The sequence below is a fragment of the Canis aureus genome, chromosome 36 (genome assembly GCF_053574225.1).
Source record: "Canis aureus isolate CA01 chromosome 36, VMU_Caureus_v.1.0, whole genome shotgun sequence".
Taxonomy (NCBI): Eukaryota; Metazoa; Chordata; class Mammalia; order Carnivora; family Canidae; genus Canis; species Canis aureus.
In genome coordinates this window covers 13,031,521-13,056,963 of record NC_135646.1, presented here as the reverse complement: position 1 = coordinate 13,056,963, position 25,443 = coordinate 13,031,521, and the positions used below count along the sequence as shown (strand labels likewise).

At 33.8% G+C, this 25,443-nt stretch overlaps 1 protein-coding gene and 1 long non-coding RNA gene across 12 annotated transcripts in view; one reads left to right on the top strand and one right to left on the bottom strand.

Annotated features, from left to right (window-relative positions):
* Positions 1 to 25,443, bottom strand: part of KANSL1L (KAT8 regulatory NSL complex subunit 1 like) — a 130,463-nt gene that overhangs the window by 16,124 nt on the left and 88,896 nt on the right. For all 10 annotated transcript variants that reach the window (XR_013373158.1, XM_077885444.1, XM_077885452.1 and 7 more), the window contains 2 exons: positions 6,536 to 6,701; positions 3,299 to 3,406 (listed from right to left, as the gene is read on the bottom strand). Coding sequence is in view for 9 of the 10 variants with exons in the window: in XM_077885444.1 (XP_077741570.1) it covers positions 3,299 to 3,406; positions 6,536 to 6,701 (274 nt within the window). In the remaining variant the exon portion in view is untranslated. The remainder of the gene's footprint in view (positions 1 to 3,298; positions 3,407 to 6,535; positions 6,702 to 25,443) is intronic.
* The window catches only part of LOC144306128 (uncharacterized), a 77,669-nt gene continuing 58,047 nt past the window's right edge, over positions 5,822 to 25,443 (top strand). Inside the window, exons 1-2 of one of the 2 annotated variants that reach the window (XR_013373160.1) lie at positions 5,822 to 6,807; positions 15,501 to 15,596. This is a non-coding gene — a long non-coding RNA (uncharacterized LOC144306128). Of the gene's footprint in view, positions 6,808 to 13,367; positions 13,779 to 15,500; positions 15,597 to 25,443 lie in introns of those variants that run through there. The other variant, XR_013373161.1, reaches the window with a different exon arrangement.

The window sequence follows — 25,443 nt, the reverse complement described above, 5'->3', positions numbered from 1 at the left end:
TGTCATCTACAGATATGTGAGCCTGAATTTCTAACAAACAGATTGTGTATGTCTATGTAACCACATGCATTATCATCTAACAAAGTTCATTAATATTCAGCAGCCATGCGTGTTCAAATTTCACTGATTATCTCAAAAACTGCATGTTTATACAGCTGAGTTGTTCAAATCAGGATCCCCAAAAGACTCACACATTGCATTTGATTGGTAGAAGAATGAACATTTTTACATGGTTATTAATCATAACATACAGAGAATTAACACATTTTTGTCCTTTCTACTACTTGGCGTTCTTTGATGTTTCCATCCCCACATGAACTTTTAAGATATTTTTAAAAGCTGCATGTTCCATTGTGTTAGTGAACCATATCTCAATATGCTCTTTAAGTTGTTTCCAGTTTTTCATTAACACAAATAATGGTGAAACGAACAGACTTGTAAATAGAGGTGGTTTTTATATTTAGTATTAGACTAGGTTATTAGAAATGGTTTTATGGGTCAGAATACAGAGTTAACAGTTTAATAACATATGCACAACTAAACAGTTGTTTTTCCTTAATGAACTTAATAAAAAAAAAGGCATAGTTTAAAAGCACTATAATTTCATAGTACTTCACAAAAGGTTTGTATTCTTAATGCTACCTAAAATATTTGAGGGTCCTGGTCTTATTACATGCAGTCTTGCCAGAATTGATGATTATAATGTTTAAATGTCCTAATGTATCAGAAAAAAATAGTAAATAGCAGAGTGTCTACACATAAGCACTCAATAAATTTTACTTATGATTATCATTTTCACGATCATAATCATTAAATACATCTGGTTTTCTTCTAATTCTTTTAAGACAGCACTTTTAACATTTAACTCTTTAATCCATCTAGAATGTATTTAATGTTCATTCACCTTAAATTTATTTTAACGTGCTGTATGAGGTAGAGATACCTTTTTTCCCAAAAAATTCATTGATTAATATTATAATCCACTGATTTTAGAAGAAACTTAGTTGTTTAAAACATGGACTCTGAGCCAGACTGCTTGGACTTGAATCCTGGCCCTAACACTACTCAAACGTGACTCTGGGAAATTAGTCAAGGAGTAAAATAACAATACTTTATACAAGGTTGTATAGATTAACGAAATCAACAAACATAAAGCCCTTCAGCCAATAGTGGTGCATAAGGAGTACTTTGTAAGAATTACTGTTATTTATTGATGAGGCCATCCTTCCTATACTGATAGGAAAAACTATCTTTTTATCAAATAATGGACAGTTGGGTCTGTCTCTAGGTTATTTAGTTCCATTGATCTGGCTTTCATCAATACCACAATATTTTAATGATTATAGCTGTATAATTTTGATATCTGACACCTCTTTCTTACTGATCTTTTAAAAAGTTTATTAACTATTCAACATTTTCTCTCTCACATAAACTTCAGAATAACTTTGTCCTAAAACAAAAGAAGATTACCTCTATGATTCTTAGTTACATTATAAATTAAACTGGGAAAAAATAGCATCTTAAATTCCAATACTGCCCTTTTTTTTTTTTTTTAAAGTGGGCTCCATGCTAGATGTGGAGCCCAATGTGGGGCTTGAAATTTGGACCCTGAGATCAAGACCTAAGCTGAGATCAAGAGCTGGACACTTGGGGATCCCTGGGTGGCTCAGCGGTTTAGTGTCTGCCTTTGGCCCAGGGCGTGGTCCTGGAGTCCCAGGATCAAGTCCCACATCTGGCTCCCTGCATGGAGCCTGCTTCTCCCCCTGCCTGTGTCTCTGCCTCTATGTCTCTCATCAATAAATAAATAAAATCTTAAAAAAAAAAAAAAGAGCTGGACACTTAACTGACTGAGCCACCCAAGTGCTCCAGACAATACTGTCTTCTGATAGAAACAGGGTATTTTTCTCTATAGGCACATATTCTTGGGTTCCTTAGTATACTTTTTAAGTTTTCTTCATGTAGGTCCTTACTAAGTTTAATTAATCCTAGATATTTTGTATTTTCATTGTCAATGTGTCTAGTATAATTCCTTACGTATTCTAACTGGTTATCACTGGTATTTATAAAAGCTGCTGATTTTTATAAATTATTTTAAAATTGGGGGATCTCTGGGTGGCTCAGTGGTTTAGCACCTGCCTTTAGCCCAGGGTGTGATGCTGGGGCCCCGGGATCGAGTCCCACATCGGGGTCCCTGCGTGGAGCCTGCTTCTCCCTCTGCCTGTGTCTCTGCCTCTCTCTCTCTCTCTGTGTCTCTCATGAATAAATACAGAAAATCTTAAAAAAAAAAAAAAACCTAAAAAAATTATTTTAAAATCTGCTACTTTTCAGAACTTCAATTCTACAGGCATTGAGTTGATTCATGAGTCTTTGAGGTAGATGATTATTTCATCTGGGAATAATTTTTCTTAGTTTGTATGACTTTTTTAATATTAAGAAGAGTTTAGCTTTGTATATGGTCAAAACATGTTGATATTTTTCTTCTTCTGATGGATTCCAAACACAGACGATGTCCCCACCCCCATCCATAGTACTCATAACTATTTCATTATAATGCAAGTTTTATTTTGTAATTTTAGTGTTTTAATTCTTCAAATTCTTGGAACCAACTAGAAATTTATTCTGATACATGGTATGAAACAAGTATGTAAACAAAATTTCCCCCAAAAGATTAACAATGCTCTTCAATGAATAGTTCTCCATGTTCTCATTCATTTCTAATTCTTCTTTTATATAATAAAGTATAAGCTATAGAATTTGCTTCACCAATTTACTTTACTAAATGTACATGAAATCTGTGATAATAACTATTACAGATTTTTGTCATGTTTCCGTATGTGGTTAGGATAGATTCTCTTAATACTTTTTTCTAGCAGTTACTTTTGTATTTTCCCATTTATTTTTCCCAATGGGCTTTACAATTATTTTGTTAAGTTAACCAAATTAGAACTATTAGAACTTTGAGTAACATTTCCTTAAATATATAAACCAAGAGGAAGAACTGATATCCTTCCTATCATCCAGGAATGCTGTTTCTCCAAGTGCATTTAGATTTCCTTTTATATTTATCAGTATTTCATAATTTTCATTCAATGAGTATCACATTTTTGTGATAAGTATCACAGATTACTCCTGTGTATTTTCTATTTGTGTGTGTATATGTGTGATTTGTAAAAAGTGAATATTAAAAATTAAGGATTTACATTTTGTTCCTTTGTTAAATTTTATTTCCTTAGAAAGCAAAAACAGTATCTGAAAGATATAAAAGGCATATAAAGTACAAGATTTGTAAATGACATACCAGGTGATGGAGATATGACACAGTCTCCTATAAATTTATTTTCAGCAAGATCTCCTTTTATTTCAGTCTTTTTAAACAATGTTTCAAAGTGAAAATGAAGAGGCACATCTGGAAAAATAGAGTAATAAAAAAGTACTTTTAGTGAATAACACTCTTTATAGATTCTAATATTAAGATTGCTTTCTCTAACTAGCATATAAGCTTAGAAAAATAAGCAAAAACTTAAAATGTCACAACTATCAAAAATGGCAAAATACTCTCTCCAAGCATATAGATAACTATGTTTTGGAAATAATGGATTATATGCACTAAGTAAACAAAAACTCTAATGATGAATAATTGGTCATAAACCAAAATAATAGATAATATGATCAAAATTGAAAGTATTAAGTATGATTCCCAGAATGGGATAAGTGCATCCAAAGGTCTTGAATAAAACATACAGCCAAGCCTGGCTAACTCTAAGTCATTTCCACCCCACCCCCACAAACTTTACATTTGAAATAATGAGGTTTCTAAAAGTTCAAATGCTACCTTTTATGTAGACACCATGTTTCGTATATTCTTAGTTTACTAGTATTATGAATCACAAAATATACTTTTACTAAGATTAAAACACATTTACAGACTAGGTCTCTTCCTTTAGAGACTTAGATGTTCAATTCACTGTATTTATATTCTATATTCTCACAACCAAAAGAGAAGCTATATAATAAAGTAGATGTACTTCACATTAATTGAAATTTTTTTTTTTCAATCAAGAGTGAAAAAACAGGGGGATCCCTGGGTGGCTCAGTGGTTTGGCACCTGTCTTTGGCCAAGGGAGTGATCCTGGAGTCCTGGATCAAGTCCCCCATCAGGCTCCCTGCATGAAGCCTGCTTCTCCCTCTGCCTGTGTGTCTCTGCCTCTCTCTCTGTGTGTGTCTCTCATGAATAAATAAATAAAATCTTAAAAAAAAAAAAGAATGCAAAAACAAAACCATCTCCAAAAGCATTTAATACAGACACCTAAACTTCTTCCTAAGAAACAAATATTTTATAAAGTAGTTGATGAATTCAAAGTTTTGCTACTGAAAAAAATAATTACAAACATAAATCATAACCCATCCAGAATGGGTCTGGATTTTAAACAAAGAAGTATCTCTCCCTCAAATGACTTATTTTATTTTATTTTATGTTATTTTATTTTTCAAATGATATATTTTAATAATAGGTCCATACTCAAGTGTGGAAAAATATACAAAACAAAACAAAACAAAAAAATTCATGAGTTTCAACATGGAATCTGTCCCAAAGGGACGGAACAGAGGTAGGAAAGCTTTCAATCCAAACACTATATACTATGATCATGCAAAAAGTACATAACAAAGTGAAACTAAAATTACAAATTAAACATGTTATTTAAACATTTCAGGAACCCAATATTTTCCAATTACTAAAACATAAGTTTATTTCTCCAAAGAAATATCATTTACTTTTATAAAGAAAATATCTATTCCACCACTGTTCTTCATGGGTTGTGAGAAAAGATGATATAACTAGAGAAGGCCCTTTTTTCTACCCATATACCTTGAGCTTTTATAAGAATATTTTATAACTCTTCAGTACACTTACTAGTTTACATTTCAGTTGTCTTAAACTAGAAATCAAGAAGAAATGAATAACCTAATTAGTAGGTGGGGAAGTTAATCTTAACTTATTGGAAGGGACATAAGAGGATTAAGTGAAGGATGATTATTACACCAGCTCTCAGGGTTTTATCATCAGAGAAACAAATGTACTGTGAGAAAACAGAAAGCCAGTGAAGAGTAAAGGTTAGGAGTGTGGCTCTGGAGTATTACTACCTCACATTAAATCCTGCCTCCAACATTTATTAGCTGTATAATCTTGGAGTAGTAATTTAACATCGCTAAGCTTCAATCTTCTTGTATGGAAGATAGAGAGGACAACAGTATATATTCTCATAGGACTGTTGGAAGAATTAAACAAGAAAATGTAATATGCTTATAGGTATGCCAAGCTCAAATGTTAGCTGCATTACCATTGTTATATTTATATTGTTTCTTTCTGCTATTAAGTTTTCCTCAAAGATGGAATAACATAGTTCCTGCCAAGAACTTAATTCTAAGTATAGAGTAGCTAAGAAACCACTCAAATATTGGTTAAAAAAAAAAAATCAAACAAAGATTCTCAGGACTCAGGGCAGGAATAGGTACAGAGTATAGTGCTTTACAAAGAGAAGCAGTCCCTGAGGATTAAAACCAAAAGCAAAAAAGGGGGGATCCCTGGGTGGCGCAGCGGTTTGGCGCCTGCCTTTGGCCCAGGGCACGATCCTGGAGACCCGGGATCGAATCCCACGTCGGGCTCCCGGTGCATGGAGCCTGCTTCTCCCTCTGTCTGTGTCTCTGCCTCTCTCTCTCTCTCTCTCTCTCTCTGTGTGACTATCATAAATAAAAAAAAAAAAAAAAAAAAAAAAAAAAAAAAAAAAGAATTGGTCAAAAGCAAAAAAGGAAACAAATCCATTTGAGATGTCTTCCCTTAAAGAGAAGAACCCGAGATAACTAGTGTGAAGAGTGTTTCCTTTTTTACCCAGTATTTACTTCAGTTCAATACAGAAACAACTAGAGGGACGCGTGGCTGGCTCAGAAAAGCATGCAACTCTTGATCTTGGGGTTGTGAGTTTGAGCCCCACGATGGATGTAGAGATTACTAAAAAAATAAACTTTAAAAAAAAAAGGAAACAACTGGAATGGTTCCAACATAAATCAAGAACTAAAAACTTAAAGGGATGTGGGGCTGTACGTGCCTTATTTGCTCAGTTATAGATTATAGATTTTCTTGTGGTTCAAAAGCTAATGATGGGCAATATCATATAGCAGAGAAAAGTCTGTGCAAAACAACGTATTAGGGAAAAAAATACTGACAATGTGAAAAAGTTTCAACAGCATAGTCACTTTATCAATAAAATTCTAAGAATTTAACACTGAAAAGATCAAAAGCCAGTTATTTCCTATTGTAACTCAAAATGGTTTCCAAGGAATTTAAGAACCAACTTGCAAAGATCGAACATTAACTCACAGGATTAATTCCTCATTGAAAACCGTTCAGTTCTAATATCCATAATATCCAGTGGCAAAATAATTGTTAAAATTTTATTAGATTTCTTGTATCTACAGGATTAGACTCACCACAGAAAACATTCAGAGTTGCTTAGAAATTTTTTAGAAGTAGGCTTACCTGATGGCAATGATAGGACAGAATGGAAAGAAGAGTCCAATTCTGATACATGTTCTCTTAATATCTGAGATTTTGAATTGTGTTCACAGCTACTCCAAGTTGAAGCTGATTGCAAGCAGGGCATTTGTGTAGTATTTAAAAACGTGGTTTCTTTTGAAGGCAAAGTCTACAAGGAAAAACAAAAGACTTCATTTTTGCTTAAAAACTGAATCAGAGAAGATATAACGGTTATAAAGCACAGTATCTGAAAGACACCAGAGAGTCCTGGTTCGGTAAGTCACCTTAGAGAAAACACTTGAAAATGGCAAACGGTATATGAGAGAAGTTATTAAAGGTCATAAATGGGATGAGATTTCACTAATCCCTTTTCAGTTTTTCAAAAGGAAGAGCAACGTCTGTGAAAATAGGTCTCTCCCTCACCTTACAAAATCACAATAAAGAGAAATGAGATTGAGAAATGCTGGGTTAAAAGAGAATAGCTACATCCCACATTAGTGAGAACTCTAAGTTGGTTGAGCAGGTGCTATGTTAACATTAAGAACTGTGCATACTGTTTTCCTCCTTGCAATATTACAATCGATGAATGAGACTGGAATCTCTTCCTTAAATTCCAATGCCAGACAATATCTACATTGGAATAACTGTGAAGTACTATGAGCACTGTACATGTTTACACTAAGTAAAAATTTAATACATTAAAAAAGATATGTATAAAACACACACTATGTTAACATGAGTTTGTGTTTCTGAAAATAAAGATTTGAGTGCAAGAATCTTAAGAAAACCATGTTGCTCAATAAAAAAAAATGTATGTGCTACATTAAGAAATACATGTTCTGTTTAAAAACTGGATTTTAAATTATTTTTTTCTGGTTATAAAATTAGTATACAAAGAAAAGATCTATACGATAGATAAAACATTTTAAAAAATTAATTGAGCTCACTTGTATTCCTTCCCTCCCTCTTAACTTCTATCTTCTATAATAACATTTGGACTCATTTTGTTTTTTAATGTAACTGATACTTAAAATACAACAACAGAGATCTTTAGACGCTATTTTTAAATGCTTTTATTTTATAAACTTACATTAGGTCTGTTATCTTTCTTGAGTTTGAGTTTCCTAGATAACCTCAGCATTTTCTCTGCTGCCATAGCACCTCAGGCATATCTGTCTCTACCACAGCATTCAACTAGACTTCCCCTGGACTACTACTACTAACCCCTTGAAGGTTGAGGCTAGAATTTGTTCGATCCTATGTTCCCAGAACCTGACACAGTCCCTGACATATGGTTGAAACTTGAATGTGAACTGAATTTTATCTTCTTGCTTTAATAAAAATTTAAGTGAATACGAATTCTCAAATGCATGTATGCCCGAGACTATTTCATTGGGGAAAAAAATAATGCCTGTTAACATATGCTAAGATTTATCATGTAGTAACGTCTGTTTACATTCCATTAGCTAAGCTCTAGGTCAGATAATCATACCTAGCTGCAAGGAGGATTAAGAAATGCAGTCATTCTTGGAGCTCAAGTAAACTGCTGAGTTTTTATAAAAAGATATCACATGTTTATACATGATTATAATAACGTGAGTCAATTCCAAGACTTATTCCACTGATGTCGTATGTATATACTTTGGTGAAAAGTTGCTGTTTCTTACCTTTTACAAGATACACTTGTACTTTGGACTCATGCTAGAATTATTTGCCCTTTTATAATATACTACAGAAAGATGTAAAGAAATATTTAAAGTTACAAAGAAAAAATGTGCTAACCTCCCTTTTCCATATATGGATAGAGCATTATAAATAAAAGGTGATAAAATCTGAATATTTACCATATAATTAGTTTTCTCTTGCAATTTTTCCAAATCCAGGAAACCCATTAGCCAATTTGAAACTATCCTAAATAATTATGAAGACAAGTGAGGGGCATCTAGGAAAAGGCCTTTTTGTTCCCTGCAGAGAAAGTGAAGCCCAGGAGGCTGAAAAGGAATGGATGGAAAAATAAGAGAAAGACCAGGAGATTCTTGCCAATAAAAATTCAAATGTCTAGAAAGTGTGATCAACAGTTACCATATGCTGCATAAGATTCAAATGAAATACAGCTGAAAAGTATCCACTAAACTTTCTAGCTTTAATAACGAAACACTTCATATATACAAAAGTATATAATTTATAGGGAAGGCATAAAATAAAATGTTAAAAAGACAACTATACTCACCATCCTATTTCAAGAAACAGAACAATTCCAATACCTTTATGTTTTCTCCTCCTACCCTAGTCCCATGAACCTGTGGCAGAAATTGCTATGTTCCTCCCAATACCTGTACTCTCTTTCTCTCTGTTCTAGAACTCCTGATTTTCAGGTGGGCATAGTTCTCAAGCCTCCTTGGATCTAAAAATTACTATACAATAGATTTGGTCTAGCCAGAAGACCATGAAGAGAAGGCATACGTGCAACCTCCTTTGTAAGGTCACTTACTCCTCCACTCTGCCACATCACACTTGCAACATGGCTGTGGTGGTGAGCCACCGTCACTGTGCGGATGAGGGGGATACTTAGAAAGATCAAACAGAAAAGGGGAGTCTGGCTCCTGGATAACCGTGTGGAACATAACTGCCGTGCCCAGGCTACTTTCAACCTGTTATAAGACAAGTAAACCTGTATCTTATGTCACTTATGTGGGGTTTCTGTCAAATGCAGCTAAACCTATATCTTAACTAATACAATGTACCTCCTTAATCACATATTTTCTCATACTTTCTGGAGTAACTGGTATCCTGAATTTTATCATTTCTTGATGTCCTTTATAGTTTTTCCACATAAATATATGTAATTCTATGTAACTTTTTAAATCTGTATGCTTTAAAACGTATATAGACAGGGCGTCTGGGTGGCTCAGTAGGTTAAGCCTTGAGCTCAGGTCACAAGCCCAGAGTTTCGGGATGGAGTTCTCCATCTGGCTGCGCCGCAAGGAGTCGGCTTCTCCCTCTGCCCTTTTCTCCACTCGTGTTCTCTCTCTTTCTCTCTCTCTCAGTGTTAAATGTATTCTCCTGCTGTATTACCCAACATTATGTACATGCAATTAATTCATCATTCTCCTATTTATAAATATCTAGAATGTTTCTCGCTTTTTATTATTATAAACAATGCTAGTATGAATACCTTATTCATCTCCTGGTACACGGGTGTAAGAATTTCTCTGGAGTATACTGCTAGAAAGGGAATTGCTGGGTTAAAGAAATGCATGAATGCACATGTTCAATTTCACTAGATGATATGTTGCATTACAAAGTAGTTGTAACTAAATTTTTACTCCAACAAAGCAGACCTTGGTTCTCCCTGCTTTAGATTCATGCCAACACGCATATTGTCATGAGATTTATTTTTGCAAATCACAGAGCATGCAAATATGATCTCATGGATGAAACTTGCATTGTTCTGCTTACTATTTATGTTGGCCACCTTTTCATACCAAAATTAGCCATTCACTTTTCCTTCTTTTGGGAAATAACATGTTTTGATGATTTTTCGCTTTGAATGTCTTTTTCTTTATGATTTTTAAAGTTTTCTTTACAGGCTCTGGAAAGTTACAAATCCTCTGTAGGTTCTATACATTGCTCCCTGCCTGAGCTTCTTTTCACTTTCTTTGCAGTGTCTTTTGGTCAACAGATGTTAGTTTAAATGTTTCCGCTTATATATGGTTTGCACTTTGTATCTTTATGAGGAAGTCTTTCCCCACCCTGAAGTCATAAAGATATGCTTTCACTTTTCCCTAAAGCTCTAAGGTTTTGCCTTTTGTATTCATGTCTTTATCTGAAATTGATTTTTTTTCACTGCATGATGTGAATCCAATTTCAATTTAATTTTTCTTTCCTATATGGATAATCAACTCACCAAACATCTTTTATTGAACATCCTCTCCAAATGATCTACAACGCTACCTGTTATTTATACCACATTCCAGACATGTGTGGGACTATTTCAGGGATCTCTCATGTTGTACTATTTGTGTCTATGCTAATAACCAATGTCTTAATTATTATATGTTTACATCTTGACATGATAGTGCAAGTTTCTCTACCTTGTTCCTCAGGAGTGTGTTGGCTATTACTGGCTGGCTTTCATCAAATTTATAAATTTTAGAAATAGTTTAATTTCCACCAAAAACCTGTAGAGCTTTTCTATACTGTATTTGTAAATCAAATGGGAGATTTTTGATTTTCAATATCATAACTAAAGGTCATCCAATCCATGAATATACCATCTTCATTTATTTAGGTCCTCTTTCTTTCACTAAAACTATGATTTTCTTCTCTAAATGTCTTCACATATTTTGTTAGTTGTATTTTTCTAGGTATTTTTATATTTAGTTTTTCAATTGTAAGAGGAATTTAAAAGTAAAATAGACTTTCATATTTTGAACATACTCCACAACTTGGCTGAACTTTCTCATTCTAAATATATTTGTAGGTTTTTTTTCTTTTTTTTTAGTTTTCTATTATCCAAACATATTATCTACAAATAGTGACAGTTTAGTTTCTTTCACTCAGTCCTAAAATTTTATTTTATTATTATTTAGGGGGTTCCAACCATGCCACATGGGTTCCCCACTTCAGTAATGATTAGAAATGAAAAAGAAAATATTGTTTTGTTCTATATTATAAAGGAAATGCTCTTAATTTCTTAGAATTAAGAATGATACGGATTAAGAATAATTGTAGATTTTTTTAGGGGGGTTATACTCTATCAGAATATGTTCATAGGCTGCAAAAAGTATTTTTTAATATATTAGTGTTGAATTTAATCATATACCTTTTGTGAACCCATTGAAATGATTACACAAGGTTTTCCTTGACCACACTCCAACTCCATTGGGGGGAAGGAAGGGGTTCTGTTTTTGGTTTTGTTTTTTTATTTTTAAAATTCTTTCTTATCCTTGTGGTTCCACTTGGTGTTTTATATTAATAAATATTTTAGTTTATTATTCCTGAATTCTACTCTAATTTGTAATCGAATTTGTAGTTAAATTCATCTGGTGAGGTATTAATTTCACATGTATTTTTCAGTTCAAAATGTTCAGAGGAGTCTCTTTTCAAAAAGTAGACTTCAATGATGCTAGTCTGTTTTTCCTCTTGAAGACTAGTTATGGGCTCCCATCTTTTGCAATGCCTAATAGTTTTTTAAAGATTTATTTATTTATTTTAGAAGGAAAGAGAGAAACAGTGGAATGGGCAGAGGGAGAGAGACTTTCAAACAGACTCCATGTGAGGTGCAGAGACCAATGCTGGGCTCAATCTCATGACCCTGAGATCACAATCCAATGGAAACCAAGAGCTGAATGTCCAACAAACTATGCCACCCAGATGCTCCACAATCCCTAGTAATCTTTAGCTGAAGGCCAAATGGTATTGTTTTTTAATCAAAAGTCTCCATATGATGTAATCTTTCTTTAGAAAGAGTTCTCTCTCTCTACTGCTAAGTAGATACAGTCAGTGTGGATTTCTCCCTTTTAATCTAATGTGAGTGCTCCTCAGTTAAGTCTGGGTTGGAGCCCTAGTATGGTTATTATATCTGATCTGCTCTTGGCCCTTCAAGGTTTTCAATTAAGTGTGTGATGTATTTTATAAAATTTCTCCTGATTATACAGACCTTAAGATAAAGTCTTTAGGGTATACTGAACATCACTCTGCTTTTAAGGGGCTTTTATCATTTATATTTCGAGCCTCCTGCTCTGTGCAGCCCCAGTATTCAGCAAATGTTGAGGAAAAACAATAGTCAAAATATTCTGAAGTGAAAATAACCATATGATTCAGGTCTCCCAAAATGGCACCAAAAGCATCCCCCACAGCTATCATCTACTAGCATGTGCACCAAAATTGAAGATTCTTGCCAAAGCGCTAGGATAAAAGTAGTTGCAGAAGCCAGCTCTCCTGAGTTGTTTCTTCTCTGAAGACATATATATATGTTAGATCTCCTCTATTTTTATTAGTTTCTTTTCACATATTTCTCTAATTTCTCTACATATTTCATTCTGTATTATTTCATTCCTATCAGTTCCCCGACGCACAATTCTCTCTTCATGTACCTATCCACTTACTCATCTTACTAACTTCTAATTACGTTTTTTAATATTTTCTTTTCCTTTTCCTTTTTTTAAAAAAGTAATCTCTACACCCAATGTGAGGCTTAAACTCATGATTATGAAATCAAAAGTTACATGCTCTTGTGACTGAGCCAGTCAGGTACCCCTCTAATTTATTTTTCTTAAACATATTTAATTTACTTGATTTTAATTCTGTATATGATAATTGCAACATTTGAATTTTGCCAACCTGGAACATGAGGTTACCTATTTTAAAACCCAATTTTTGTCTTTTTAAATGAGTTACATCTGAAGCATGACTTTAAAGATCTAAAAGGCTTAACCTATTATATAAATTCTCTGCAGAAATCCTTTTTTCCATTTTTAGTCAAGCAAAGGCAAGCTCTTTGCATCTTTGTGTACCAGGTTTGAGTTCTAGTTCACCCATTAATAAAGTGAGTAACATCTGAAGGCCCTTGGTTTTATGCGGGATCTCTAATATGCCTCTTTATATATCCCAGGTTCTAGGCTTCAGCTCCAGTCTATTTCAAGACTATTAAACATTTTTTTCTCTCTCTCTCTCTATCTCTCTCTCTCGTCCTTTCTTCATTTTCAATTCTGACGATTTCCATTCTCCTAGTCAGATTAACCATGCATTGTATAAAATATTCTTTACATTTTACATTCTAATATTTTGTATCTAGATGTTTTCCTAAGAACTATTTTACCACATTGCTGGAATCAGAAGTTCTGCATTAGACCTGGTAACTAAAAGGTGACTATGACCTTTAAAAAAATATTTCAGTGAGATGCTTTTGTTGGTCACCATACCATAGTAGGAGGAAGAATGAAATAAGAAACCAGAATTGTTGCAGTGCTTCTTAAGGAACCCAACATTTTAATGAGATAAATGCAAACACTTTCAAACTTGTAGAGGAAAAAGATTAAACAATAGCTAAGTGAGCTACTGTTTTGAAAATCAGTTTTGAAAGGAAAAGAGGCATCTCCATTTCTGTCCACGAAGAAGTACAGCTATATGACTTATCTAGCAACTGTTTTCAGAATTTGGACAACAGCAGCATAGACTGTTATCCCTGAGAGAAGAAAACAAATGAAGTGATCCTATAAATCTAACACCTTTTTGCATGGAGGTATGTTCCTAAAATTTTGGCACAAGCAGGGGGGTCCAAGTAGAATACGACAGTCTACCTGATATGAAGAGACAGATATTAAGGTCTGGGGAGAGATTTGTAGAAGAGAGTGCCCTAAGAGAGGAAGCTATAAAGAGAAAGGGTTCCAGAAGTTCACATGGGGTGTGTTTTAATAATTGTCAAATAATAATCTACACACGCATGGAATGAAGCAACAAAGGCCAGTCTAAGAGCAATTAATTTGGAGGAGGGGAGGAAGAAGCAGGAAAAAAAAAAAACAACACATGTGAGAAATAAACCAAAAAATGGAAGATTTAAACCTAACTATATTATAATTACATTAAATATAAATGGTCTAAATATGCTGATTAAAAGGCAGAAACTTTCAGATTGGATAAAAAAAAGACCTAAACATATACTGTCTACAAGAAAACCACTTTAAATATAAGGTCATATAGGGGCGCCTGGGTGGCTCAATGGTTTAGCACCCGCTTTCGGCTCCGGGCGTGATTCTGGGGTCCTGGGATCGAGTCGAGTCCCACATTGGGCTCCCTATATGGAGCCTGCTTCTTCCTCTGCCTATGTCTCTGCCTCTCTCTGTCTCTCATGAATAAATAAAATCTTTTTAAAAAAATAAAGTCATATATAAGTTACAAGTAAAAGTATGAAAGCAGATATACCACCCAAACATTAATCCTTATATTAGTATCAGTGAAAGTAGATTTCAGGAATATGGACAAACATGTAAGAATAAAAGGGTCAAATCATAAAGACATAAAAATAAAACTAAGTTCTAACCAAACTTCAAAATATATGAAGCAAAAATGGAAATAACTAAAAAGAGAAATAGACAAATCCATACTTATAATTGGATATTTGAACTAAGGAGCAAGAAAATCAGTAAGGATATAAAAGACTTGACTGGTATTATCAACTAAATAACCCTAACAAACATTTATAGAAAACTCCATAAATAAAACAGAATATACACTTTTTTAAAGTATCCATGTAATATTCACCAAGATAGACTATATGATGAGCCATAAAACAAATCTCAAATTTAAAAGGACTGAAATCATACACAGTATGTTTTGTGATCACAATGGAATTAAACAAGAAATCAGTAAGAAAAAGATATTTGGAAAAATCCCCAAATATTTGAAAATGAAACACAATTCTAAATAATCCAGGGTAAAAGAGGAAATCATATAAGAAATTAGAAAATATTTTGAATTAAGATATATAAAAAATTATAAGATGTTAAAGCAGTGCTCAAAAGGAAAATTATAGCTTTCTGTGGTTTTCTTAGAAAATACTGAAAATCAATGTTTTTAAAAGCTCCCATCTTAAAAGAAGTTAGAAAAAGAGAGAGAGAGAGGCAAATTAAGCCAAAAGTAAGCATCATTTACTTACAATACCAATACACACCCAGCTAGCTATTGATAGCATTACAAGGACTGGCAATATTGTGTTGGATATGCAACAATTTGAACTCTCATACCTTGCTGGTGGTAATGTGAAATGATATCAAAAACAGTGGCACAAAAAGTTCTATATTTATAGCAGCTTTACTCATAATAGCCAAAACTCAGAGACAACCCAAATGTCCAAGAGTTGATGAATATATAAAAAATGGTGATATGGTCACTAGTGTGATATCATACAATTTAAACCATTGTTTTATATTCCTTTTTTTTTCTTTTTTTTTTTTTTTTTTAATAGCCTCCACATCGAGCACGGAGCCTGGTGTGAAGCTTGAACTCACAATCTTGAGATTAAGATCTGAGCTGAGATCAGGCACTTAGCTGAGCCACCCAGGTGCCCTTAAATCCTCTTCTATCCTCATTTTCCACTACTATTTCCTTTCACCCCTATTCTAATGTATTTGGACCTTTTTGTGTGTGTGTATTATGGGACACATTTAAATTTAAATGTAAGCTTACATAAATGATATTGTCCTAGAGACCTTATTCGGAATCCATTTGTCTGCACTTGTGTCAACCCATATAATGCAGGATTTTAAGTCAGTATCTGGTAGTCCTACCACCTATTCACCCTCTTCTTTTTTTTTTTTTTAATGTAACTTAACTAATTATGGATATATATATTTTTTGGATATATATTTTTAAATAAGTTAATATGTTTCAAAATATCCAGCAAAAATTCTGACTGCAATTACCTTTAGTTCAGGAAGCTTGCATGTCTCCCACTTATTAAGATATTACCTTTTATCCTATATAAGAACTTTATACTTATTTCTATAGCAATTTTATGTATTCTTTTTTTTTTTTTTTTAATTTTATGTATTCTTTGTAAATAATTAGGTATTTAACAATCTGCCTTTGGGGATATATGTCGTTTTTATTATATTTTTAATTGGTTATTAATTATGTGGTGAAAGTATATTTTAATAATCTGTCGATTCTGTTGGATTTCCTATATAATTATTTCATCTGAAAATAATGACAATTTTATCTCATCCAAAAACAATCTTTCTTCAGAACTTTGAAGATACTGTTCCATTGTCTTCTGGCATCTAGAGAGTCACCAGTGAGAATTTCAACAGCAGTTCCATTCTTATCCATTACAGATCATGTGTTGTTTTTGTGGTTAGTTTTGTTTTCCTTTCAAAAGCTTTAAGATCTTACAACCAAGATACTAAAAAATTTCATTAAAATGTGTTTAGGTGTAGGCTACTTAATTCCTAATGCTCAATAGTATCTCAAACTGAAAGCACCATGTTGTTTTTTTAACTATGGGAACGCTTCATGTATAATTTTTCTGTGTTCTGGTAGATTTCTATGACTTTATAACCTAATTTTTATAATGAAACTTTAATTTCAGTAACTTTATTTTTAATTTCTAAAGGAATTTTTTTGGTTCTATTATTGCTCCTTTTTTATAACAGGCTATTCTGGGTGTTATTTTCCGTTCTTTGAATTATCTATTTCCACCAAGGTTAGCTACTTTTTTGGCCTTTTTTACTTGCTGCTGATTTAAGCACTTGGATATACTACAATGCTGCATCTTAAAATCCTCCTCACATCAATCACATCTCTATTCAAATGCCAATTATTTTCAAAAGACTTGTGCAGCTATCTTATGTAAAAGAGACTACCCTCTTCCCCACAACTGTATCTCCTTAGCTCAGTCTACTGTTTTTTAAAAAGCACATCATCGGGATCCCTGGGTGGCACAGCGGTTTAGCGCCTGCCTTTGGCCCAGGGCGCGATCCTGGAGATCCGGGATCGAATCCCATGTCGGGCTCCCGGTGCATGGAGCCTGCTTCTCCCTCTGCCTGTGTCTCTGCCTCTCTCTCTCTCACTGTGTGCCTATCATAAAAAAAAAAAAAAAAAAAAAAAAAAAGCACATCATCAGTTAAAATTTATATATTATCTCTCCCCAAATTGAATACAAGCTCCATAAAGGCAGGAACCCTTTCTACTGTGTTCACCATGGTATTTCCAATGCCTATACACTGTGTGGCACATGATAGATAGTATTTCTAAAATAAAAGAGGACAAAGAAAGAAAAATAGGGAAAACATCCTAAGATTATTCTAAATAGCTGTATATGCCTCTGCTATTGCACATGAATATCTATTTCCCCAATAAGACTCCCTCCTGAATGCAAAGATTAGAAGTTCTGCATACACTTGGCAAGTGCAGGCTTACTCTAAAGGAATTCTGCATCTCCCAAATCTCAATCATGTTTAACTACTTCTAACCTTGTACTAAGCTAGTATGAAATGGAAGCATGGGAGCATTCTAAGAACTATAGCCATTTAAATTCAATAAGTATGGTGCTTTTATTAGGTAATTTGAGTATACTTAAAAGTCTGATGGAGAGATAATTGTTAAATTATTTTAAGGAGTGAAATATCATTTTGATTACAGGCTGTATTAAAGAACCCCTAGTAGAAATAAATAACAAAATAAGAAAACATAGAATGATTTTACGACTCAGAATGCGGCAAAACTTTGGAACTCGGACTCAAAAACCAGAAGCTATAATAAAAAGCTTGATAAATTTATCAATAAAAATTAAAACCTTCTCCATGGGGGGAAAAATCGAAAGAGTAAGGAAAAACGGGGAAAAAATACCAGCAAGTCGTAACAAAGGACAGATTTCTCTAACATATATATTAAGTATATGTGAGAAAATATGTAATAAAATATTTTCCCAACATATAGGAAACACTTAAAAATCAATAAAAAGGTAACAAATACTCAACAGAAAAGTGGGCAACAGATATAGGAAGCCAGTTCACAAATAAAAATGTCTCTTAAACATATGCAAAAATGATCAGTCACATATTAAAATAATGTAAATGGAAACTACACCATGAAAACCATGTTTTCTATCTACAAAATTGGTTTAAAAAATGGCCAAAAGTTTAAAATTTTACTGTGGATAAAGAAATTGGCACTCATACATTGCTGGTGGGAATGTAAACTGGTTCATCTCCATATGGAGGGCAACTTGTCAATCAAAAAAAAAAAAAAGATAATTTCTTTTTAAAGATTTTTTTAGAGAGAGACAGAAAGCGAGCATGCATGTATGAGTGGGAGAGGGTGAGAGAATCTCAAGCAGAATGCCTGCACAGTCCAATGCAGGCTTGGTCTCATGACCACAAGATCAGAACCAAGAGTTGGATGCTTAACTGACTGTGCTACCTAGGTGCCCCAAAAAACTAAATTTATAAACCTATATACTTTTTGACCTAGCAATTCAATTTCTGGGATTCTTTCCAACAGACATACTTAAAAGCATATGAGTTGAACTATACCTAGTAATAATGTATGAAAAATCCACCACTAACATCATAGTCAATGATAAAAGGCTAAAAATTTTCCACTTAAAGATGAAAAACAAGACCAGGGTGTCCTTATCTTCACCTTCACTACTGATGTTCAATATTATACTGAAAGTTTAGCCAGAGTAATTATGCAAGGAAAAGAAACAGATAAAAATTTAAAAGAAATAAAATTGTCTATTTGCAGATGAAAAAAATAAAATACCTTGAAATAAGTTGAACCGAGAGGGTGAAAGACTTACAACCTGAAAACTATACAATACTGCTGAAAGGAATTAAAGAGAACATAAATAAGTGGAAAGATATCTTATGTGCATGGATTAGAAGACATTATATTAGTGTTAAGATAATACTACTGATGGGATTTACAGATTCAACAAATCCCTACCAAAATACCAATAGCCAAATAGATCCCAATCAAGCTGGAGAAGGAGGATCCTAAGATCATTTAACAAAGACACACCAATGCTGAAATTATATATACAGCAACTATTTCTGAGAACAATCTGAAGAGAGGCAGAACAGTTATTCCACAGCTAATGATATAAAGGAAAAGCAAAATCAAATAGGGTGGGAGGGGTAAAGACTTTGTTTGATCACCACCCTCACCCTAGCTTGGCACCCACAAACAGGAGGGATATCACAGGCATAAAAGTACTCCCTAAAAAGGAAGAAGTTCAAGCCCCACAACAGGTACCCCATGTCCTGTGAACTTGCATCAAGAAGACAAGCCTTCATAATGTCTTGCTCTGAAAATCAGCAGGCCTTAATTCCGGAAGCTTTGAAAATCAATGGGGCTTATTTTGGGAGAGCCAAAGGGCTATAAGGAAGCCAGGACTCTGATTCTAAAGAACATACAAACTCACTTTCTCCAAGAAGCACTACAGAGGCAGCCATTTGAAAAGCTTCTGGGCCATATATAAAAGAGATCTATTGACTAAGTTTAGGGTGTGTAATATAGGCACTGGAATCTGTAGGAACTTTCTCCAGGACAGAAGTGCTGCTGGCAGGCACCATTTTTCTTGCCTTCTTCCTGGCTAGTTGGCCCAAAGCTGACTTGTGCCATTTCAGACACTCTCCATTTACCTTGCTAGTAGTACTGCTCCCTCTGCCCCGGCATTCCCCTGCAGACCTGCCCATCCCAATCCACCTACCCCAGCAGGTAACCATACAAAGCAGCTCCTACCCTGCCAGACTCAGCTGACACTAACATCTCAAAAAAGTGGCACCTGTCCCAGCATGCAGCCTCGGCTAAGACAAGCACCCTTCCAAGTGGCTCCTGTTTGAGGGAGCCAGCCCTACCCACCAATGCACCCAGAGCACTTATAGTCTAGCCATAACAGGAGGGCACATACACCCCACAGTCGGAACAACACTGGAGCAAGTGGTTCTGTTGACCATTAGAGAATAGACTTCTGGACCAAAAAGGATTTCCTCTATATAAGACCATTCCTTCAAGATCAATAGTCACAGTTGATCATTCTAATACATATAAACAGAAAGATTGAGGCAAAATGAGAAGACAAAAAAATGTTTAAAATGAAAGAAAAAGACAAAACCTCAAAAAAATAACTAAACAAAATGGAGATAAGCAATTATACCTGATAAAATTTTCAAAGTAGCAGTCATAAAGATGCTCACCAAACTCAGAATGGATGAACACAACAAGAATTTCCAGAAAGAGACAGAAGTTAAAAAAAGAACCAATGAGAGCTAAAGAACATTATAACTAAAATGAAAACCACTCTAGAGGGAATCAACAACAGATCAGACTTGCAGAAGAACAGATCAGCAATCTGGAAGAAAGGATAATGGAAATCATCTAAGCTGAATAGCAAAAAGAAAAAAGAATTAAAAATGAAGATAATTTCAGGGTCCTCTAGAAGAACATCAAACCATATTAACATTCAAATTATAGGAAGTCCATAAGGAGGAGAGAGAGAAGGGGCAGAAAACTCATCCGAAGAAATTATAGCTGATTACTTCCTTAACCAGGGGAAGGAAAGAAATATCCAGGAAGGAAAGAGAGACCCAAATAAGATGAACTCAAAGAGTTCCACACCAAGACACATAATAATTAAAAAAATAAAAACTGAAGAGCAACAACAAAAAAGCAAGAGAATATTCATCAGACTGTCAGCTGATTTTTTAGCAGAAATTTTACTGCAGACCAGAAGGTGTGATATACTTAACAGTGCTGAAAGAAAAAAAAAACAAAACCCAAAATACAAAAACATACAACCAAGAATACTTTACCTGGCAAAACTATCATTCAGAAGTAAAGAAGAAATAAAGAGAACAAGAAAGGAAAAAAGAAGGACTACAAAAACAACCTGAAAACAACAAAATAACAGTAAGTGCATAGATATCAATAAATACTTTAAATTGAAATGGATTAACTCTTCCAAAGACAAAGGATAGGGGGTGTCTGGACAGCTCAGTCAGTTAAATGTCTGCCTTCAGCTCAGGTCACGATCCCGGAATCCTGGGATCAAGCCCCCATCGGGCTCCCTGTTCAATAGAGGAGCCTGCTTCTCTCTCTCCTCTTTGCCCCCCTCACACTCATGCTCTCTCTCTTGCATGTTCCTTCTATTTCAAATAAATAAATAAAATCTTTAAAAAAAAAAAAGACACAGGGTAACTGGATGGATCAACAATAAAAAAAAAGACCCATCTATTACTGCCTATAAAAGATACATTTTAGACTTAAAGACACATACAGACTGAAAGTAAGGGGATGGAAAAAATATTCCACCCAAATTAAAATGAAAAGAAAGCTGGGGTAGCAATACTTCTATTACATCAACTAGATTTTAAAACAAAGATTATAAAAAGAGACAAAGAAGGGCATTACATAATGACAAAGGGATCAATCCAAAAATAGGAGATGAGAATTATAAATATGTATGCACCCAACACAGGAGCACCTAAATATATAGGGAGAATACAAACATAAATTAGGGGAGAAACTGACAGTAATACAATAATAGTAGGAGACTTTAACACCATCCTTACATAGATGGAATGGATAGATCATCAAGACAGAAAATCACTATGGAAACTGATCCAAATGGTGTATTAGAGCAGATGGACTCAATACACAAACACATATACACACACAGAACACTGTATCCAAAAACAGCAGAACGTACATTCTTGGGGCATCTGGGTGGCTCAGTCAGTTATGTGTCTGTCTACCTTCAGCTCAGGTCATGATCCCAGACTTCTGGGATCAAGCACCACATCAGGCTCCCTGCTTGGTGGAGACTCTGCTTCTCCCTCTCCCTCTCTCTCTGTGCCCACTAACTCTCTCAAATAAACACATTAAATCTCAAAAGAAAATAAAACCATATATTCAATTACACAATTATACAATTACATGAGAGATCACGTTATACCACAAAACAGATCTCAATACACTTAAGAATAAAATCATATCAAGCATCTTTTCCATAACAATGGTATGAAAACAGAAATCAATTACACACAAAAAAAAAAACCTAGGAAAAAAACACAAACACATTGGGGCTAAACAACATTCTAATAAACAACCAATAGGTCAACAAAGAAATAAAAAATAAAGTGAAAAAATATCTTGAGACAAGTGAAAACAGAAACACAGTGCTCCAAACTCTAGGATATCTATAAATTTCCCTTTTGGAAATTTATAGATTTTGGAAATTTATAGAGATAGAGGGCTACCTCAAGAGAAAAGAAAAATCTCAAAGAAATAATCTAACCTGATACCCAAAGGGATCAGAAAAAGAAAACCAAAGACCAAAGTTCATAGAAAGAAATAAAGATTGGGAGCAGCAATAAATGAAATAAAGACTAAAAACAAACAAAAAAACCCACACAATACAAAAGATCTGTGAAATCAGGATATGTTTCTTTGAAAAGATAAAATTGATAAACTTTAGCTAGACTCATCAAGAAGAGAGAGGACTCAAAATCAGAAATGAGAGAGAAGTTACAACTAACAGTAGACAAAGGATTGTAAGAGACTATTATAAACAATTATGCCAACAAATTGTGCCAACAAACTGGACAGCGTAGAAGGAATGGAAAAACCCCTAGAAACATACAATCTTCCCAGACTAATCAGAAAGAAATAGAAAATCTGAACATATCAATTATTACTAATGAAATTGAATCAGTAATCAAGAAACTTCCAACAAACAGAATCTCTGGACCAGAAAGCTTCATAGATGAATTGTACCAAACAGTATCTATCCTTCTCAAAGTACTCCAAAAAACTGAAGAGGAAAGAATGCTTCCAAATTCATTCTGTGAGGCCAGCATTACCCTGATACCAAAACCAGACAAAAACACTACCAAAAAATTGCAGGACAATATCCCTGATAAACACAGTTACAAAAAATCTCAACAAAAATATTAGCAAACCAAATTCAACAATACATTAAAAGGATTATAAATCATGTCCAAGTGGGATTAATTCCAGGGATGAAAGGGTGGTTCAATATCCACAAATCAATGTGATTTGCCACAATCACAATATTAAAGATCATATGACCACCTAAATAGATGAAGAAAAACCCCTGACAAAATTCAACATCCATTTAGGATAAAAATACTCAACAAAGTAGGTATAGAAGCAATATACCTCAACATAATAAAGACCAAATATGACAAACCCACAGCTAAAATCATATTCAACCACGAAAAGCTGAAAGCGTTTCCTCGAAGATCAGGAAAAGACAGGGATGCCCACTCTTGCTATTTTTATCCAACACAGTTTTGGAAGTCCTAGCCACAGCAGTCACACAAAAACAAGAAATAAAAGACATTCAAACTGGCAATAAAGAAGTAAAACTACTATTATTCTGCCATCATGCTGATTACATTAACACTTTATATATAAAACTCTAAAGAGTCCATCAAGAACTATTAGAATAAATGAATTCTCAGAAAAGTTGCAGGATACAAAATTAGTTACAGATTTCTCTGTACTGTTGTGTTTCTAAACTATGAGAACTATCAGAAAGAGAAATTAAGAATATAATCCCATTTATAATTCCATCAAGAAGAATAAACTACCTAAGAATAAATTTAACTAAAGAGGTGAAAGACCTGTATTCTGAAAACTATAAAACAACAATGAAAGAAAGTGAAGATGATAGAAATAAATCTAAAGATACACCAGATTCATAGGAAAAAATTACTATTTTAAAGTGTACATATTATTAACAGTAATCTAAAAATTCAGTGCAATCCCTGTCAAAATACCAATAGAACTGGAACAAATAATCCTAAAATTTGTGCAGAAAGACAAAACCCCCAAAAGCCAAAGCAATCATGAGAAAGAACAAAGCTTGGCGGTATCATGCATGCAGATATTAAATGATACTAAAAATCTGTAGAATCAAAACAGTATAGTACTGGCACAAAAAACAGACATACAGATCAATGGAATAGAATAGAGGGCTCAAACCACAATTGTATGATCAATTAATCTATGACAAAGCAACAACATACAATATAGAAAAAAGTCTCTTCAGTAAGTGGTATTGGAACAACTGAATGGGTACATGAATAAGAATGAAAACTTTCTTACACCACGTACAAAAGTAGCTCAAGATAGGTTAAAGACTTACATGTAAAGTCTGAAACCATAAGACACTTATAAGAAAACACAGACAATAAATAATAAGACATTGGTATTAGCAATGTTATTTTTAGATCTGTCTCTTCAGGCAAGGGCAACGAAAACACAAATAAACAAGTGGGCGTACGTCACACTAAAAAGCTTTGGCACAGCAAAGAAAAAATGATCAACAAAATGAAAAGGCAGTCTACCAAATGGGAGAAAATATCTGCAAATGATATATCTGATAAAGTGTTAATATCCAAAATATATAAAGAACTCAAACAACTCAACTCCCCCCCCCAAAAAAAAAAATTCCCAAATAATCTGTTTAAAAAATGGGCAGAGGACCCAAATAGACATTTTTCCAAAGAAGACATATCATCAGAGAAACGCATAATCCTAATAATCAGAGAAATGCAAATCAAAATCAAAATGAGATATATCACTTCACACCAATTAGAATGGCTACTATAAAAAGGCCAATATGTAACAAGTGTTGGCCAGGATGTGGAGAAAAGGGAACCCGCATGCACTGATGGTCGGAATATAAATTGGTACAGAAACTATGAAAGATAGTACAGAGGTTCCTAAAATATTAAAAAATAGAAATACTATACAATCCAGCAATTCCACTTCTGGGTATTTACCCAAAGAAAATACTAATTTGGGAAGATAAAGCACCCACTAGGTTCATTATATCATTATTTACAATAGCCAAGATATGGAAGTAACCGAAGCATACATCAATAGATAAGTGGATAAAGATGTTGTATACACACATACACATGAATATTACTCAGTCATAAAAAAAGAACAAAATCTTGCCATTTGCAATAACATGGGCAGACCTAAAGGGTATTATGCTAAATGAAATTAGGTCAGACAGAGGAAAACAAATACCATATGATTTCACTTACATGTGGAATCTAAAAAAACAAATGAATGTTAAACAGAAACAGACTCATAAATACAGAGAACAAACTGGTAGTTGCCAGAGGGGAGAGAGACTAGAGAATGAATAAAATAATTGAAGAGTATTTAGAGGTAGAAACTTTTAGTCAAAAAATAAATAAGTCATGAGGACATGAAGTACAGTATGTAGTCAATAATACTGTAATGTCTTTGTATGGTGACAGTAACTGATCATTTTGTAATGTATATAAATGTCAAAGCACTATGTTGTACACCTGAAACTAATTAATACTGTATTCCAACTATACCACAGTAAAAATTAATTAATT